Genomic DNA, 20,468 nt, shown 5'->3' with positions numbered 1-20,468 from the left:
CCTTGGTTTGAACCCATCCCCGCCAGGCAGGAGAGGGTCAGGGTTAGAGGTTAAAGGTTAAAATATCAGGATCAAGCAACCAGACCCCATTAAATTTCTACAGAAAGCAGGCTATTGATGAGGCTCTTGCAAAAGGCAGGCTGGGGCCTAATTAACATTCCAAAGTCGCTGCCTGATGACATCATCGGCATCACGACTTCAATTTAAGTGGAAGAGGCGGGAGGCCAGAGCCATCAGCTGATCAGAGATGGGGCGTGCCGACTGGCTAAAGTGCTAAAGATTTGCACTCCTCGTGGGCCAGGAGGAGCAGGAATGCTCCCCCCAGGCCTCAAGGAAACAAACAGTTGGCCTCCCCAGAGCCTCTCCCCCCACCTCCAATCTCTGATCATTCAGCTGCCTTGGCCCTGATCACCAGCTATGCTCCTTTCCTTTCAGAGTGCTGAGGACCGTCCCCACGGGTCATCGATTGTAGCCTCCTGCTGCTAGTTTTCCCTCCTGCCTGTCAAACTGTCAATTTGGCCGGCTGCCAGCCCAACAATATTCTAAGGAAGCCCTACGGTCAAGAGTGGTAAGGCCACCACGTCCCAAGCCTCACCAGGTTCTGCACCTGATTATGGGCTTCCCCGCACCCTCCGCCACTTCACGTTAATAGAGGCCTACGTTCCAGTGTCGATCATCAATGTAATTACACATATCCTGGAATTAAGGATGTCAAGATACCTTTAAAGAAAGTTCTTCCAAAGTTACCGTGTTTGAATACAAGAATTTTTTGACTAATGAAGAGGAAGAATATGAAGAGTTGGTTGGGAGTGAGTGAGTTTTTTTAAAAATTCGTTTTATGGGATGTGGGCGTCGCTGGCAAGACCAGCATTTATTGGCCATCCCTAATTGCCCTCGAGAAGGTGGTGGTGAGCCGCCGCCTTGAACCGCTGCAGTCCATGTGGTGAAGGCACTCCCGCAGTGCTGTTAGGTAGGGAGTTCCAGGATTTTGACCCAGCGACGATGAAGGATTGGCGATATACTTCTAAGTCAGGCTGCTGTGTGACTTGGGAGGCGAACTTGGAGGTGGTGGTGTTCCCATGCGCCTGCTGCCCTTGTCCTTCTAGGTGGAAGAGGTCGCGGGTTTGGGAGGTAATGCCGAAGAAGCCTTGGCGAGTTGCTGCAGTGCATCTTGTAGATGGTACATGCTGCAGCCACGGTACGGTGCTGGAGGGAGTGAATGCTTAAGGTGGTCGATGGGGTGCCAATCAAGCGGGCTGCTTTGTCCTGGATGTTGTCGAGCTTCTTGAGTGTTGTTGGAGCTGCATTCATCCAGGCGATTGGAAAGTATTCCATCACACTCCTTACTTGTGCCTTGTAGATGGGGGAAAGGCTTTGGGGAAGTCAGGTGAGACACTCACCGCAGAATACCTAGCCTGTGACCTGCTCTTGTTGCCACGGTATTTATGTGACTGATCCAGTTAAGTTTCTGGTCAATGGTGACCCCCAGGATGTTGATGGTGGGGGATTCGGCGAAGGTAATGCCGTTGAATGTCAAGGGGAGGTGGTTAGACTTGCTTACATAATAAATAGGAGCAGGAATAGGCCACTTGGCCCCTCGAGCCTGCTCCACCATTCAATAAGATCACGGCTGATCTTGGGCTCAAAGCTACTTCCCTGCCCGCTCCCCATAGCCCTTCACTCCCTTATCTTGCAAAAATCTGTCTATCTCCACGTTAAATGTATTTAATGACCCAGCCTCCACAGCTGTCTTGGGCAGAGAATTCCACAGATTTACGACCCTCAGAAGAAATTCCTCCTCATCTCAGTTCTAAAATGTCGACCCTTTATTATGAAACTATGTCCCCGAGTTCCAGATTTCCCGAGGGGAAACATCCTCTCTGCATCTACCTTGTTGAGCCCCCTCAGTATCTTACATGTTTCAATAAGATCACCTCTTATTCTTCTAAATTCCAATGAGTATAGGCCCACCTGCTCAACCTTTCCTCATAAGTCAACCCCCTCATCTCTGGAATTCACCTAGTGAATCGTCTCTGAACTGCCTCCAATGCAAGTATATCCTTCCTTAAATAAGGAAACCAAAACTGTACGCAGTACTCACGTGTGGTCTCACCAATACCATGTACAGTTGTAGCAGGACTTCCCTGCTTTTATACTCCAACCCCCTTGAAATAACAGACAACATTCCAATTGCCTTTTTGATTATTTGCTGTACCTGCATGCTAACTTTTTGTGTTTCATGCATAAGGACCCCCAGGTTCCTCTGAACTGTAGCATTTTGTAATCTCTCTCCATTTAAATAATAATTTGCTTTTTTATTTTTCCTGCCAAAGTGGATAACCTCACGCTTTCCCACATTATACGCCATCTGCCAAATGTTTACCCACTCACTTGGCCTGTCTATATCCCTTTGCAGATTCTTTGAGTCCTCTGCACAACTTGCTTTCCCACCCATCTTTGTATCATCCGCAAACTTGGCTACATTAATTACTTGAATGAAGGGACCGAGTGTAATGTAGATTATAAATAGTTGAGGCCCCAGCACCAATCCCTGTGGCACCCCACTAGTTACCATTTGCCAACCGGAAAATGTACCATTTATCCCGACTCTCTGCTTTCTGTTAGTTAGCCAATTCTCTATCCATGCTAATATATTACCCCCAATTCCGTGAGCTCTTATCTTATGCAGTAACCTTTTATGTGGCGCCTTATCGAATGCCTTCGGGAAATCCAAATACACATCCACTGTCTCACCCTTATCCACCCTGCTCGTTACATCCTCAAAGAACTCCAGCAAATTTGTTAAACATGATTTCCCTTTCATAAAACTATGCTGACTCTGCTTGACTGCATTATGATTTTCCAAATGCCCTGCTACTGCTTCCTTTATGAAGGACTCCAGCATTTTACCAATGACAGATGTTAGGCTAACTGGTCTATAGTTTCCTGCTTTCTGTCTCCCTCCTTTTTTAAATAGGGGTGTTACATTTGCGGTTTTCCAATCCACTGGGACCTCTCCAGAGTCCAGGGAATTTTGGTATATTGCAACCAATGCATCCACTATCTCTGCAGCCACTTCTTTTAAGACCCTGGGATGCAGGCCATCTGGTCCAGGGGACTTGTCATCTTTTAGTCCCATTATTTTACCAAGTACTACTTCCTTAGTGATAGTGATTATCTTCAGTTCCCCCCCTCCCTCGCTTGTTGGAGATAGTCATTGCCTGGCACTTCTGTGGCGAGAATGTTGCCTGGCACTTATCAGCCCAAGCCTGAACGTCGTCCAGGTCTCGTGGCATGTGGGTATGGACTGTTTCATTATCTGAGGAGTTGTGAATGGCGCTGAACACTGTGCAGTCATCAGTGAACATCTCCATTTCTGATCTTATTTTGGAGGGAAGGTCATTGATGAAGCAGCTGAAGATGGTTGGGCCTAGGACACTGCCCTGAGGAACTCCTGCATGCAGCGATGTCCTGGGGCTGTGATGATTGACCTTCAACCACCACAACCATCTTCCTTTGTGCTAGGTATGACTAGCCAGTGGAGCATTTCCCTTCTCCCCCGCGCGATTCCCATTGACTTCAGTTGTAATAGGGCACCTTGATGCCACACTTGGTCAAATGGTGCCTTGATGTCAAGGGCAATCACTCTCACCTCACCTCTGGAATTCAGCTCCTTTGTCCATGTTTGGACCAAGGCTGTAATGAGGTCAGGAGCAGAGTGGTCTTGGCGGAACTCAAACTGGGCATCAGTGAACAGGTTATTGGCGAGTAAGTGCCGCTTGATGACACCTTCCATCACTTTGCTGATGATTGAGCGTAGACTGATGGGGCAGTAATTGGCTGGGTTGGATTGGTCCTGCTTTTTGTGGACAAGACATACCTGGGCAGTTTTCTACATTGTTGGATAGATGCCAGTGTTGTAGCTGTACTGGAACAGCTTGGCTAGAGGCGTGGCTAGTTCTGGAGCACAAGTCTTCAGCACAATAGCCTTTGCTGTATCCAGTGTGCTCAGCCGTTTCTTGATATCACGTGGAGTGAATCGAATTGGCTGAAGACTGGCTTCTGTGATGGTGGGGCCTTCAGGAGTAGGCCGATATGGATCATCCACTTGGTACTTCTGGCTGAAGATAGTTGCAAACGCTTCAGCCTTGTCTTTGCACTCACGTGCTGCGCTCCACCATCATGGAGGATATTGATGGGAGCCTCCTCCTCCCCCTATTAGTTGTTTAAATGGTCCACCACCATTCACGACTGGATGTGGCAGGACTGCAGTTGGTCCCCTGGCTTAATGGTAGTGAGGGATATGCCGGGTCACGAGGTTACAGATCGTGGTCGAGTACAATTCTGCTGCTGCCCCACAGCATCTCATGGATGCCCAGTTTTGAGCTGCTAGATCTGTTCTGAATCTATCCCATTTAGCACAGTGGTAGTGCCACACATGATGGAGGGTGTCCTCAAAGCAAAGATGGCATTTCATCTCTATAATGACTGTGCGGTGGTCACTGCTACCAATACCGTCATGGACAGATGCAACTGCGACAGCTAGATCGGTGAGGATGAGGTCACGCAGGTTTTTCCCTCATGTTGGTTCTCTCACCACCTGTCGCAGGCCCAGACTGGCAGTTATGTCCTTCAGGACTCGGGCAGCAGTGTTGCTACCGAGCCACACTTGGTGATGGACATTGAAGTCCCCCAGAGTACATTCTGTGCCCTTGCTACTCAGTGCTTTTTCCAAGTGGTGTTCAACATGGAGAAGTACTAATTCATCAGCTGAGGGAGGGCAGTAGGTGGTAATCAGCAGGTTTCCTTGTCTATGCTTGACCTGAAGCCATGAGATTTTATGGGGTCCAGAGTCAACGTTGAGGACTCCCAGGGCCACTCCTTCCTGACTGTATACCACAGTGCCGCCACTTCTGGTGAGTCTGTCCTGCTGGTAGGACAGGACATACCCAGGGATGGTGATAGAGGAGTTTGGGACATTGGCTGAAAGGTATGATTCTGTGAGTATGACTATGTCAGGCTGTTGCTTGACTAGTCTGTGGGACAGCTCTCCCAATTTTGGCACAAGTCCCCAGATCTTGGCGAGGAGGAATTTACAGGGTCGACTGGGCTGGGGAAATTTAAAAATTCAGTTAATTAAATAAATCTAGAATAATTACTTCGCATCAGTAATGGTAACCATGAAACTATCGGATTGTCATAAAAACCCATCTCGTTCACTAGTGTCCTTTAGGGAAGGAAATCTGCTGTCCTTACCTGGTCTGGCCTATATGACTCCAGACCCACAGCAATGTGGTTGACTCTTAACTGCCTCTGAAATGGCCTAGCAAGGCACTCAGTTGTAACAAACCGCTACAAAAAACTATAAGAATGAAACCGGACGGACCACCTGGCATCGATCTCGACACCGGCTACGGACACAGCAGACAACTAGGTTTTCACAGGGCAAAATATAGGTAGTCCAATAATTTCATAAATTGGAATTACATTTATTAAAGCAATGCTGATATTGAAAATTTCCTTCTTGCACAGAACAATCTTTTTCATCACATTTCTATTCGTCTGTATGTAGACTTCACATCTATCTTATCAAACTCCCACCTATTCAATGTCTAGCCTAACATGATGAAATCTAAGTAAATCAGTTAAATTTAATGCACAAACTTGAATTTCCACTTTAATGTCAAAACTGAAGCATCACGAGTTTAATCCAGATTTTGTTACCGCAGTGACTCATGATTGAGTCAGTCAATCAAATAACATGCCAGCAGAATATATTCTGCACTTGTATATAGCAGCAGGCAGGATGCCATTTCATTGAAGGAGAATGCCACATTCTGCAATGGTAAGTATGATTGTAGGCTCCGTATAGTGACACCACTATCCCTGGCCAGAATGGAGGTGATTGGATAATTCCCCCATCACTCACTGCTACAAGTGACTGGGATTGCACATACTTTGTATGTAACCGGCACAGACTTGATGGGCCAAATGGCCTACTCCTTCTGTGCTGGACTATTCTATAAACTAGCCTCCACTCACTGCATTTTACTGGAGAATTACGGCTTTCATCAGAAGTTGCTGTAGTTTCAGTCACTAGTTGTTTCCTCTAGTTTGTAGACTCAAACAGCGCACTACAGAAAACAGTCTAGAATCTACTTAAAGAGACTGTTTGCTGTGAGTCCCACCAGAAGCCCCTCCCTGCCTCCAACTCATTGACCAACAGTGGTGTCAATAGGTGATGATTGTATGGCAACACAATATTCAAAACTAATCCTAATCGATCACTTCTTCCCCAATTAACTGTCCACTTATTATTGCACCATACTGAAAGCAACCTAGATTTAGTTTTGTATAAGTTATTGCATATTTCGATTGCACTTTCTACAAATTTTACAAGCGAATGGAAAAAACCTTTGCATCAAAAGTACACTAATGGAGCAGTGTTGTACAGGTAAAGACAAATTAAAAATGGGATTACCAAAGTTAAATTCAATTGTTTTATTTATAGGCATATCTGTACAATACAATGATTGAATATTCTGACCGTATTCAGCTGACAGGAGTTTATAATAAAAGGAATAACCTTATAAATCCTAAGGAACAAAACAGTTAAGAATCTTGTAATTAAATCATTCATTAGCGTCATTAAGTATTCTTTGTCATTTGAGTGGTGACACCGATTTCATATTGCTGAAAACAACACAATTTGTTAAAAGTGCTGCATTTGAAAACGTATCTTGTGACCTGTGAACAGCACATTCCTTGGTATATGTTGAAATATTTGGAAAGGCCCAATGAAGATTTGCAAAAGTTCTTTAAAAAATTACTTCACTTTCATGACGAGCAAGTGCTGGTGGTAACGTTGTTCCACAGGGGCCTTTCAAATAAAATCTGCAAAGAGAAAGATATTCCAATAATTAGAGAGGTGGGGGGGGGGGGGGGGGGGAGAAAGAGAGAGGTGGGGGGGAGGGAGAGAGGTCGGGGGAGGGAGGGAGAGAGAGAGAGAGAGAGTGAGTCAGTCAGGTGGAGTGAATACACACGCTGAAGATGGGCTGCTGAATTTTTAGTGTTTTTAGTGTCTAAAGTGGGGGAAAAAAGTTTCATTTCAAGTTTTAAAAGGTTTTAAAATTAAATTTATTTCTAGTTAAGTTAGTTTAGTTTAGTTTAAGTTTAGATTAGTCTAGATAAAGTAAGGAAGGAAAAGACCGCCAAAAAGACTACCAAAGAAAAAAAACCAGAGGAAAATAGAGAAAAAAATAAAGGAAAAAAGCCAAAGCAAAAAGAAATAAGAAGAATTACACAAACCATAGAAGAACCCGAACAGCAGCCACACGGGGCCTCAGCAGCAGCAGTTGAAGCGGCAGCATCGGGACCGAGGCAAAGCGATTCGAGGAGGCGAGGTGACTCAGGCCGCAGCCCAGCAATCCAGCACGGCACAGCCGAGGTGACTCGGGCCGCAGCCCAGCAATCCAGCACGGCACAGCCGAGGTGACTCGGGCCGCAGCCCAGCAAGGCACAGCCGAGGTGACTCGGGCCGCAGCCCAGCAATCCAGCAACCGGCACAGCCGAGGGGACTCGGGCCGCAGCCCAGCAACCGGCACAGCCGAGGGGACTCGGGCCGCAGCCCAGCAATCCATCACCCGGCACAGCCGAGGGGACTCGGGCCGCAGCCCAGCAATCCAGCAACCGGCACAGCCGAGGGGACTCGGGCCGCAGCCCAGCAACCGGCACAGCCGAGGGGACTCGGGCCGCAGCCCAGCAATCCATCACCCGGCACAGCCGAGGGGACTCGGGCCGCAGCCCAGCAATCCAGCAACCGGCACAGCCGAGGGGACTCGGGCCGCAGCCCAACAATCCAGCACCCGATCGAGAACGGGGCACAGCCGAGGGGACTCGAGCCGCAGTCCAGCACCCAAACGGGAACGAGGCACAGCCGAGGGGAGATAGAAAGCACGGGAAAGGCCCGAGGAGCCAGGCCATCAGGCACAGAGACCTCTGAGGAGAAGGGGAGCAACCAGAAGGCTCCCAACCAAGACTGTGAGTACAGGGCCCAGGGAGGGAGACTGAAGCCAGGGAAAGGTCCGAGGAGCCAGGCCGAGACAGAGGCCCAGAGACCTCTGAGGGGGAGGGGAACAGCCCGGAGGCACCGGGAAACAGCGGCTCACAGACTCAGACCTGGGAAGGGTGAACCCAGGAGCCAAGGCCCAGGGACCACGGGGTCGGAGAGGGGGACCGGGAAAGGTTGCGAACAGGGAGAGGGAAACACCAAACCCAGGGCCCCAGAAAAGCTTATTCTAAGATCAACAATACTTTCTCTACACTACCAATAATGAGCGAATCAGAAGAGCCACAACAGCCCCCGAGGGACACCGAGAGCAACCGCTTCCAGATTCCCCCCAACACCACAAAAAATGCTATAAAAATCGATCAAGCATGAGCAGATGAGAGAAAAACCAGAAAATCTTTTTGCTGACTGGTACAACACTGGGACAAAATGTAACCTCATTTTCTACTCAGATCAGCCAGCGGCTTGGATCACAGCAATAAAATCACACTATACCAGGGTTAAGCTAGAAAAAACCGCTAATGGGTCCAAAATGAAAATTAACACACCAGGAGACAGGGCAACCACGACTGTCAACATGTACAATACCGGAACAATATTAGTGCAAGGCAACCTCGACAACTTTGCAACGGCCTTCAAGACACTGAAAGGAATAACTGAGAGGGGAAGGAACAGCCCCAGAGTGGCTAACAGGGGAAAAGCGACCCGCACTCCCCCCAACATTGACAACTTACCAGGAGGAAATCAGCCTGGTCAGGAGGTGAACGAGCCACACAGTTCAAACCAGACACTAACCCCGGGGACCCACAGCCACATGATACAACTGACAAACCCCAGCATAACTACCAGGGAGGAAGCCACACATAGTCCCCCTACCAATTCCAGCTCACCAAGAGAAGAGCAGCATAGCCAGGAAGTGAGTGAGCCTTCCAGGGTCGACCAGACACATACCCCGGGATCACACAGCCAGATACAACTAAAAGATAAATTTAATCAATTAGAGATAGAGATGGTTAAACTTAGAGAGGAGTTCCTTAAAATGAATCACGAACAAAAGCAAGAGAGGGAGAGATACAAGAGAGAGCTGAATCTACTTGAGAACCAGGTGAATCTACTTGGGAATCGGGTGAAAGAGCTGCAGGAAAACGAAGAGAGCCATAGAGGAGAGATAACACCATTAGACCAGCAACCAGAGGCTAGAGATAAGACAAGACAGAGCCCGACGGAACGGCTGCACTCCCACACGGAACAACAGCAGCAGACACACAATACAAGGGGTGCCACACAGACCGACCAGCATACTGAATCTCAATCTTCCCCCACCACCGTGGAACCACAAGCGAGCCACTCAAGAGGAACGCACACACCAGACACCCCAGCCCAACACACACACTGAGTCCAGGCGAAAGCTACCAGACAGTAAACACAAACAAGGCTGACATCGTAATACTCAGACTCAAATGGGAAATTTCTATGGGAGAAAAAGCTCTTCCCTAGAAGTAAAGTAGAAAAGATCTGGTGCCCAACAACAGACAGAGCCATGGGATGGCTGACCAAAACCCGATTAGGCTCCCCCCAACACATAATAATACACACGGGCACAAATGACCTAAAGGCCCAACAGAAAGAGGTAGCAACATCGCTCAGAGCAGTGATTAGGAAGGCAAGCAGTACATTTCCAAACACTAGAATCACTGTTTCCACAATATTGCCGAGAACAGACTTCAACAACAACACAATTCATGAGATAAATGCCAGCATAGCAAGAGACTGCGAATCAAAACACAACGTGCACCTGGCCCAACACCCCACCCTCGATGAGGAATGTCTTTACGACCACGTCCACATCCAAAGGAAAAGAATATCGATCTTTGCTAAAGCCCTGAAGGACGTCGCTTTTAACCGGGTCCATACCCAGACTCCGAGAGGACCCCCCCCCGACCACCAGAGATCAGCGGGGTACATATCAGGACCACTACAAAGACCACCACCACACCAACCGAGACCAGAGAGGATCCCCATGCACAACAACATCAGACCTGCACCACTCCTGTCCCACAGGGGAACAGGACCGCTCCCAGCCAGACAGAGGGAGAGATGCACAGGGCGTACGCAATACCTCAGACAGAGACAATCCATTAAGAGACAATAAGCAGATGTGCAGCAGCAACTACTTCCGCCTTATGGATCAAGGACTAATTAATAGAAAGAACTGTAACCAAATAGTATTAACTTTTATAGACAACTGAGATGATATTTTTTTCCCCCACACTTAGACGCGACAAACACGTACCACTCTTTAACCTATCATAGTACAAGATCAAACTTAACATGAAATCCTTATATATTTCGACCTGGAATATCCAAGGTCTACGCTCTTCGGTGCTCGACGTGAAGAGTAGGACCCCAGAGTTCATAGATGAAACTAAAGATCTAGATATTATCATTTTACAGGAAACTTGGTATAAAGGAAAAGGATACACTGGCTGTCCCCAAGGGTACACTGAGCTGGTGGTCCCCTCCAATAAATTACCAAGAGTAACCCAAGGCAGAGACTCCGGAGGCATACTGATCTGGTTTAAAACAGAACTTAAGAATTACATCAAATTTATAAAAAAGGGCGAAAACCACATGTGGCTCAAAATTGAGAGGGAGATTATCTCTAACACCCAAGATGTTTACATTTGCGCACTTTATATCCCCCCAATGGATTCCCCGTACTTTAAAAAGAGGACACCTTCTCCAACAGAGGGGGAAATTATCCAATACCAGGCCCAGGGGAACGTGTTGATCTGTGGGGACCTCAATTCAAGAACGGGCGAAGAACCAGACTTCACCAATAATCAGGGAAACAATTACGTATTCGGGAATAACCACTTCGATATCCCTTCCCTTCCATACAGGCATAACTGCGACAAGCAGACAAATACCAACGGAAAACAGCTCCTACAGCTCTGTCGAAGCCTGGGTCTGTACATTGTCAATGGTAGGTTCATAGGAGACCTCCTAGGAAGATCGACCTATTGCTCACCTCTTGGCTGCAGCACAGTAGACTATATGATTACAGATTTGGACCCATCCTCTTTCAGAGCATTCACAGTCAAACCACAAACAACACTGTCAGATCACAGTCAAATTACTATGTATCTCAAAAAGACAGAAACAAACATAGAAACACAACCCAGTAAACTGTACAACACCAAAAAATCGTACAGATGGGCCAAAAACGACACGGAAAAATACCAGAAAACAATTAGCAATGCATCAACTCAAGCTCTCTTAGACACCTTTCTGGATAACATATACACTCACAATAAAGAAGGCGTAAACCGGGCAGTAAATAACCTAAACAATATTTTTGATAATTTGGCAACAAGTGCAAACTTGAAAGCTCGCAAGAACAAACCCAAAACAAAAAACTATGAAAAATGGTTTGACCCAGATTGCCATAACATGAGGAAAAAACTTAGAAAAATATCAAACCAAAAACACAGACATCCAGAAAACGAGGAATTACGCCTTACTTATTGTCAGACACTAACACAATACAGAAACACACTCAGAACCAAAAAAGAGCAATATATTAAGAATACACTCAGCTCCATGGAGGAATCCATTGATTCCAATTGTTTCTGGGACAACTTGAATACATTACACAAAAAACAACACGACGAATTGGCCATTCAAAATGGGGACACATGGGAAAACCACTTTGAAAAATACCAGAAAAACACACTAAGGCCAGAGCAACACCAAATATGCAAAAAACTGGAAAAGCTAGAAATGGCCATAAAAGATAACCAAAACCCACTAGACTCCATAATAACAGAAAAAGAACTTTTTGAAAAACTCAAGGACCTGCGACCAGGAAAAGCTTGCGGGACAGACGGCATACTAAACGAGATGATTAAACACACAGACGACAAAATGAAACTGGCTATCCTAAAACTCTTCAACTTGGTTCTGAGTGTCGGTTACTTCCCTGATATCTGGAACAAAGGACTCATAACGCCCATATACAAAAGTGGGGACAAAGTCGACCCAAATAACTACCGAGGCATCTGTGTAAACATCTGGGGAAGGTATTCTGTAGCATCATAAACAAAAGACTTATAAACTTCCTTGAGGAGCACAATGTCTTGAGTAAAAGCCAAATTGGATTCCTGCCAAACTATAGAACATCAGATCATATCTTCACCCTACAGACCCTAATTGACAAACACGTTCACCATAACAAAAGCAAAATCTACGCATGCTTTATAGATTTCCAGAAGGCTTTCGACTCCATCTGGCATGACGGTTTATTCCTGAAACTTATCGAAAGCAGGGTAGGGGGAAAAACATATGATGTAATTAAATCAATGTATACAAACAACAAATGTGCAGTTAAAATTGGAGACAAACAAACAAAATACTTCCCACAGGGGCGGGGGGTGACGCAGGGCTCGCCAATCTCACCGACACTCTCTAATATTTACATAAATGAATTGGCAAAACTACTTGAACAATCTACAGCACCCGGCCTCACCCTATATGAATCCAAGGTTAAATTCCTCCTCTATGCAGACGACCTGGTTCTGCTGTCACCAACTAAGGAGGGTCTACAGCAGAACCTGGATCTGCTGGAGTCGTACTGCCAGACTTGGGCCCTGACAATAAATCCCCAAAAAACCCAAAGTCCTTGTGTTCCAGCAAAGATCCAGACATCAGGGACCCAAAATAAATTTCACACTAGGAACAACCAAAATTGAACAAACCACTAACTACACATACTTGGGCATAAAAATCAGTTCTACGGGAAACTTCAAACTGGCTGTGAATGAACTGAAAGAGAAAGCAAGAAGGGCTTTCTATGCCATTAAAAAATCAATCCAAATAGAAATCCCAATTAGCATTTGGCTAAAAATGTTCAAATCAGTAATTGAACCAATTGCACTCTATGGCAGTGAGGTATGGGGACCGCTAACACAACAAGAGTTTGCAAAATGGGACAAACACCCAATTGAGATCCTACATGCAGAATTCTGTAAAAGTATCCTCCGGACTCAAAGGAAAACAGTAAACAATGCATGCAGGGCGGAACTAGGCCAATATCCATTAATAATCACTATCCAAAAAAGAGCCACCAAATTTTGGAATCACCTACAAATGAGCAACCCCCAATGCTATCACTACGACGCCCTGAAATGCCAAGAGCTGACCATAAAGAAGAATACCCTCAGTAAACTAGTCCTGGGACTCAGTGAAGTAACTACTAACAATAACCAGCCCCAGGACAGTGACAGCGTAACACAAAGAATTCGACCCAACACAATCGTCGCTAAGCAAAAGGAAAAATATCTGACATATTGGGCAGAAACAACAAAAACCCAAAGCAAACTCAATTGCTACTTGGCCCTAAACAGACAATACAACATAGCTGATTACCTAACCATGGTAAAGGACAGCAAACTGAGAAAAATCCTGACAATGTACAGACTTAGTGAACATAGCCTAGCGATCGAAAAAGGTAGACACAGGCAGACCCGGCTACCAAGAGAAGACAGGATATGCTCTCACTGCAGTCAGGGAATGGTGGAGACAGAGATGCACTTCCTCACAGCTTGTAGAAAATATCAGGGCATAAGGGAGAATTTCTACCCAAAATTTACAAAAATATGCCCGGAATTCAGAAAATTGAATGACGACCAAAAACTCCCATACCTACTAGGGGAAGAGAGAAGTTGCATAACACTAGCGGCAAACTATGTTACAGCTTACCATAAACAGAGGGACAACCACTAAAGATAAGATAAGAGTATATATAAATTATATGAAAGTATATTTATACACTCAGGGATATATCTGTTTATACACTGTATGGATAGATCTGTATTTTTGTGAACAAACATGAATGTTTTCCGATGCTTTGGCAACATAAGATGTAACTTGTCATGCCAATAAAGCAATTTGAATTGAAGAGAGGGGGGAGAGAGAGAGAGAGAGAGAGAGAGAGAGAGAGAGAGAGAGAAGCAACAATTAAAAGACAACCAAAACCCTCTAGACTCCCCAATCACATGGAAAGAACTGGCCACAAAAACAAAATCTCTCCACCTAAAGAAAGCCTGTGGTCCAGACAACATCAAAAATGAAATGCTCAAGTTCAGCAATATGGAGATGCAGGGTGCTGTACTCAAGTTATTCAACATCATATTACGTTCAGGCTGTTCTCCCGATATCTGGTGCCAAGGACTCATCTCTCCCATATATAAAAGTGGAAACAAATCAGACCCAAATAACTACCGCGGCATCTGTGTCAACAGTTGTCTAGGGAAGTTATTCTGCAGTATTCTAAATAGTAGATTACTGGATTTTCTTAACAAACATAATATCCTTAGAAAAAATCAAATAGGCTTTCTTCCAAAACACCGCACCACCGACCATATCTATACCCTTCACACTCTCATTGAAAAACATATACACCAAACAAAAAAATGGGGAAATATTCGCTTGTTTCATTGACTTCAAGAAAGCCTTTGACTCTATCTGGCACGAAGGGCTCTATTATAAACTTCTTCAGTGTGGAATAGGGGGCAAAGTCTATGACCTTATTAAATCGATGTATCTGAAAAATAAATGCGGTGTCAAAATTGGAGACAAACGCACCGGTTTCTTCACCCAGAGAAGAGGCGTCCGGCAGGGCTGCAATTTGAGCCCGACCCTGTTCAACATATACATAAATGAATTAGCAGACATGCTGGAGCAAAGCGAGTCACCGGGTCTCTGTCTCCTGGATGGAGAAGTGAAATCCCTGTTCTATGCGGACGACCTGGTTCTGCTGTCTCCCACAGAACAGGGATTACAGCAACAACTAGACCTACTCGACAAATACTGCCAAAATTGGGCCCTAACAGTAAATCTAAAGAAAACCAATATCATGATTTTTCAAAAAAGGCCCAGGTGTCAGGAAAACAAATACCAGTTTACTCTCAGTGATACCATCATAGGACACACTATGAGCTACACTTACCTTGGTCTAACCATTACAGCATCAGGGAGCTTCAGCATAGCAGTGAATGCACTAAAAGAAAAAGCCCGAAGAGCCCTATATGCAATAAAAAGAAAATTCTACAACATCCAAATCCCAATCAAAATCTGGCTCAAAATATTTGACAGCATAATCCTGCCCATTGCGCTGTACGGTAGTGAAGTATGGGGCCCGCTCAATCACCATAGCTACACTAAATGGGAAAAACACACAATAGAAGCCCTACATGCAGAATTTTGCCGAAGCATTCTTCGCACCCAAAGGAAAACACCAACAAATGCATGCAGAGCCGAACTAGGCAGATACCCACTGATAATAAACATCCAAAAACGAGCACTAAACTTCCTAAATCACCTCAAATCTAGCTCCCCAGACACCCTTCATTTTAAAGCCTTCCAGACCCAAGAGCTAAACCCAGAAAAGAGTCCCGAGTCAGCTGCTACTGAAACTAAGTACTCCTACTCAGCCGGACCCTGACCAGTCCCAGACCAACACTGCCGTCCAAACACCAATCCGAGTGAACCAAATCATTAAACAATGCAAAGAAACCTACCTGGAACATTGGAACAAAATAACCAAAAGCCAAAGCAGATTAGAATGTTACCGGGCCCTAAAAAGAGAATATAAACTGGCAGACTATCTCTCGACCATCAGAGACACAAAACAGAGACAGACCCTCACCAGGTACAGACTAAGCGACCACCAACTGGCAATTGAAAAAGGAAGATACAAGAAATCCTGGCAGCCTAGAGAGAATAGAATATGTGATCAATGTCTGGCCGGCGAGGTTGAGACAGAGATGCATTTCCTCCTAAAATGCGAAAAATTCAACACAAGAAACATATTATTTGACAAGCTCAGCCAAACAACCCCAGATTTCAAAGAATTGGATGACCTGTCAAAATTAAGATTAGTCCTGGGAGAAGGAGACAGACCATACCTTGGTGCCAAATATGTAACAACATGTCACAACCTGAGGACTGTTTAAAATTAATACTGAATGTACCCAACGATGTTCAACGACTGTTTAAATTAATATTGTTTAAACTAATATTGTATGTACCCAACGAAGGTCAAAATTGTTTGACACCTACAGAATGTTGGAAAACTGTACTTTTTGTTATGCAAGCTTTGGCAATATGGTTCCCTGTAAACTTTCATGCCAATAAAGCATTTGAATTGAATTGAATTGAATTGAATTGATAAGACAATACAAAGCCAGACTGGGCAGCTACACTCTCACAATGAACAACAGCAGCAGACCCACAACACGGGGGGAGCCACACAGACCGACCAGCACACTGAAACCCAGTCACAAGAGGATCGCTCACACCAGACACGACCACACCGGTCCAACACACAACCGAGGAGTCCAGAGGAAAACCACAAACCAGTAAACACCAACAAGGCAGACATAGTAATACTCAGACTCAAATGGGAAATATCTATGGGAGAAAAGGCTCTTCCCTAGATGAAAAGTAGAAAAGCTCTGGTGCCCAACAACAGACAGAGCCTTAAAATGGCTGACCAAAACACAATTAGGCTCCCCCCAACACATAATACACACCGGCACAAATGAACTAAGAGCTCAGCAGGAAAGGGTAGCAACATCGCTAGGATCAATGATCAAGAAGGCAAGCGACACCTTCCCAAACACTAGAATCACGGTTTCAACAATATTGCCAAGAGACTTCAACAACAGATTAATCCAAGAGATAAATGCAAGAATAGAAAGAGACTGTGAATCAAAACATAACGTGCACCTGGCCCAACACCCCACCCTCAATGTGGAATGTCTTTACGACCGAGTCCATATACACAGGAACCAAATGTCGGTCTTTGCAAAGGACCTGAAGGACGTCGCGTTTAACTGGATCCCAAAAAGACCCCCTCCCGATCACCAAAGACCAACGGGATACAGATCAGGACCACCACAAAGATCATCACCACACCAACCGGGAACAGAGAGGATCCCCACGCACAACGTCGAAACTGCACCACTCATGTACTACAGGGGAACAGGACCACCCCCAACCAGACAGAGGGAGATGCGCTCAGAGCACACACACCACTGGCAGAGGCAATCCACTAAGAGACATAATGCAGGCGATCAGCAGCATCCACTCCCGACTTATGGACCAGAAAAAATAAGGACTAGTTGTTAGAAAAATTTGTAACCAATTATCCTCAGCATTTATAGACAATTGAAATGTTCTTTTTTCCCCCATTTAGACACGACAAACACATTTTACTATTTATCATATTTTAACCGATCACAGAAAAAAAAAAAAAAATCAAGTTTAGCATGAAATCTTTATATATATATCAACCTGGAATATCCAAGGTCTACGCTCTTCTACGCTTGGCATGAAGAGTGAGACCCCAGAGTTCCTAGAGGAGATTAAAAATCTAGACATTATCTTTCTACAGGAAACCTGGTGTAGAGGAGAAGGACACACTGGCTGTCCCAGTGGGTACACAGAGCTGGTGGTCCCCTCCAATAAATTGCCAGGAGTAACCCAGGGTAGAGAATCTGGAGGCATACTGATTTGGATCAAAGTAGAACTTAGGAGTTGCATTGAATTTGTGGAAAAGGGCGAAAACCACCTATGGCTAAAAATTAAGAGGGGCATCATCTCCAGCAGGAAAGATATTTTCATTTGCACACTCTATATCCTCCCGACAGATTCCCCGTACTTCAAAGAGGACACCTTCTCCAACATAGAGAGGGAGATTATCCAATTCCAGGCCAAGGGAAATGTGTTGATATGTGGGGACCTCAACTCAAGAACGGGAGAAGAACCAGACTTCACCAACAATCACGGGAATAATTACATATTTGGGAATAACCATTTTGATCTCCCTTCCCATCCACACAGGCATAACTGCGACAAACAGAAAACAGCTACTACAGCTCTGTCGAAGCCTGGGTCTGTACATTGTCAATGGTAGGTTATTGGGAGACTTCCTAGGAAGACCCACCTATTGCTCACTGATGCGCCATCAATTACTCAAAAGACTGAAGTTGAGCGAGTAACAATCAGGCTTTTATTAACTAAAGAATGAAGGTCTAGTCTCGAGTGGTCGACCCGTCCAGAATACTAAGGGACTGGGAGGTAGTCACTTATATACCTGGAATAGTGGGAGGAGTCAGCCGAGGCATGTCCAGACCTGTACCTAGTGGAATACACATACAGACACAGACAGGTATGACAGTGGTTTACCACACTCACCTCTTGGCTTCAGCACCGTAGACTATATGATTACAGATCTAGACCCATCCTCTTTCAGAACATTCACCGTCAAACCGCAAACAACATTGTCAGACCACAGTCAAATTACTGCATATCTTGAAAGGACAGAAACAACCAACACAGAAACACAACCCAGTAAACTGTACAACATTAAAAAATCCTACAGATGGGCCAAAAACAGCACGGAAATATACCAGAAATCAATTAGCAACCAAACAACTCAAGCTCTCTTGGACACCTTTCTGGAAAATACATACACACACAATAAAGAAGGCGTAAACCGGGCAGTGAATAACCTAAATAATATTTTTGATAATCTGGCATCAATGTCAAACTTGAAAGTTTGAAAGAACAAACCCAAAACAAAAAACTACGAAAAATGGTTTGACTCCGATTGCCAGAACATGAGGAAAAAAACTCAGAAAAATATCAAACCAAAAACACAGACCAGAAAACAAGGAATTACGCCTTGCTTATTGTCAGGCACTAACACAATACAAACGCACACTCAGAACCAAGAAAGAGCAGTATATTAAGAATACACTCATCTCCATTGAGGAATCCATTGATTCCAATTGTTTCTGGGACAACTGGAATACATTACACAAAAAACAACACGATGAATTGGCCATTCAAAACAGTGACACATGGGAAAACCATTTTGAAAAATTATACCAGAAAAACACACTAAGCCCAGAGCAATACCAAATATGCGAAAAACTGGCAAAGCTAGAATCTGCCATAAAAGATAACCAAAACCCGATAGACACCATAATATCTGAAAAAGAGCTAATTGAAAAACTCAAGGACCTGCGACCAGGAAAGGCTTGCGGGGCAGACGGCATCCTAAGCGAAATGATTAAACACACGGACGATAAAATGAGATTGGCTATACTGAAACTCTTCAACTTGGTTCTGAGTGTCGGTTACTTCCCTGATATCTGGAACAAAGGACTCATAACGCCCATATACAAAAGTGGGGATAAAGGAGACCCAAATAACTATCGAGGCATCTGTGTAAACAGTAACATGGGAAAGGTTTTCTGTAGCATCATAAACAAAAGACTTATAAACTTCCTTGAGGAGCACAATGTCTTGAGTAAAAGCCAAATTGGATTCCTGCCAAACTATAGAACATCAGATCATATCTTCACCCTACAGACCCTAATTGACAAACACGTCCATCAAAACAAAAGCAAAATCTACGCATGCTTTATAGATTTCCAGAAGGCTTTCGATTCCATCTGGCACGACGGTCTATTCCTGAAACTTATCGAAAGCGGGGTAGGGGGAAAAACATATGATGTAATTAAATCAATGTATACAAACAACAAATGTGCAGTTAAAATTGGAGACAAACAAAATACTTCCCACAGGGGCGGGGGGTGACGCAGGGCTCGCCAATCTCACCGACACTCTCTAATATTTACATAAATGAATTGGCAAAACTACTTGAACAATCTACAGCACCCTGCCTCACCCTATATGAATCCAAGGTTAAATTCCTCCTCTATGCAGACGACCTGGTTCTGCTGTCACCAACTAAGGAGGGTCTACAGCAGAACCTGGATCTGCTGGAATCAGTCTGTCAGACCTGGGCCCTGACAATAAACCTCCAAAAAACCAAAGTCCTCGTGTTCCAACAAAGATCCAGACATCAGGGACCCAAAATAAATCTCACACTAGGAACAACTAAAATCGAACAAACCACTAACTACACATACTTGGGCATAAAAATCAGCTCTACGGGAAATTTCAAACTGGCTGCGAATGAACTGAAAGAGAAAGCAAGAAGGGCTTTCTATGCCATTAAAAGATCAATCCAAATAGAGATCCCAATTAGCATTTGGCTCAAAATTTTCAAATCAGTAATTGAACCAATTGCACTCTATGGCAGTGAAGTGTGGGGACCGCTAACACAACAAGAATTTGCAAAATGGGACAAACACCCAATTGAGATCCTAACATGCAGAATTCTGTAAAAGTATCCTCCGGACTCAAAGGAAAACCGTAAACAATGCATGCAGGGCAGAACTAGGCCAATTTCCACTAATAATTACTATCCAAAAAAGAGCCACCAAATTTTGGAAACACCTAAAAATGAGCAACCCCCACTGCT

General features: G+C 44.8%; 1 protein-coding gene across 4 annotated transcripts in view; it reads right to left on the bottom strand.

Annotated features, from left to right (window-relative positions):
* Positions 1–6,486: 6,486 nt before the first annotated feature.
* sirt5 (sirtuin 5) overlaps positions 6,487–20,468 on the bottom strand; it is a 59,590-nt gene continuing 45,608 nt past the window's right edge. For all 4 annotated transcript variants that reach the window (XM_085988814.1, XM_085988816.1, XM_085988815.1 and 1 more), the window contains exon 9: positions 6,487–6,894. In XM_085988814.1, the coding sequence (XP_085844940.1) occupies positions 6,819–6,894 (76 nt within the window). In that variant the 3' untranslated portion in view covers positions 6,487–6,818. The remainder of the gene's footprint in view (positions 6,895–20,468) is intronic.

This window comes from Somniosus microcephalus, chromosome 5, assembly GCF_052327205.1.
Source record: "Somniosus microcephalus isolate GS21.2 chromosome 5, FLI_Smic_1.0, whole genome shotgun sequence".
Classification (NCBI taxonomy): Eukaryota; Metazoa; Chordata; class Chondrichthyes; order Squaliformes; family Somniosidae; genus Somniosus; species Somniosus microcephalus.
The sequence above is the reverse complement of the archived record's forward strand: the minus strand, read 5'-3'. Positions and strand labels throughout refer to the sequence as shown.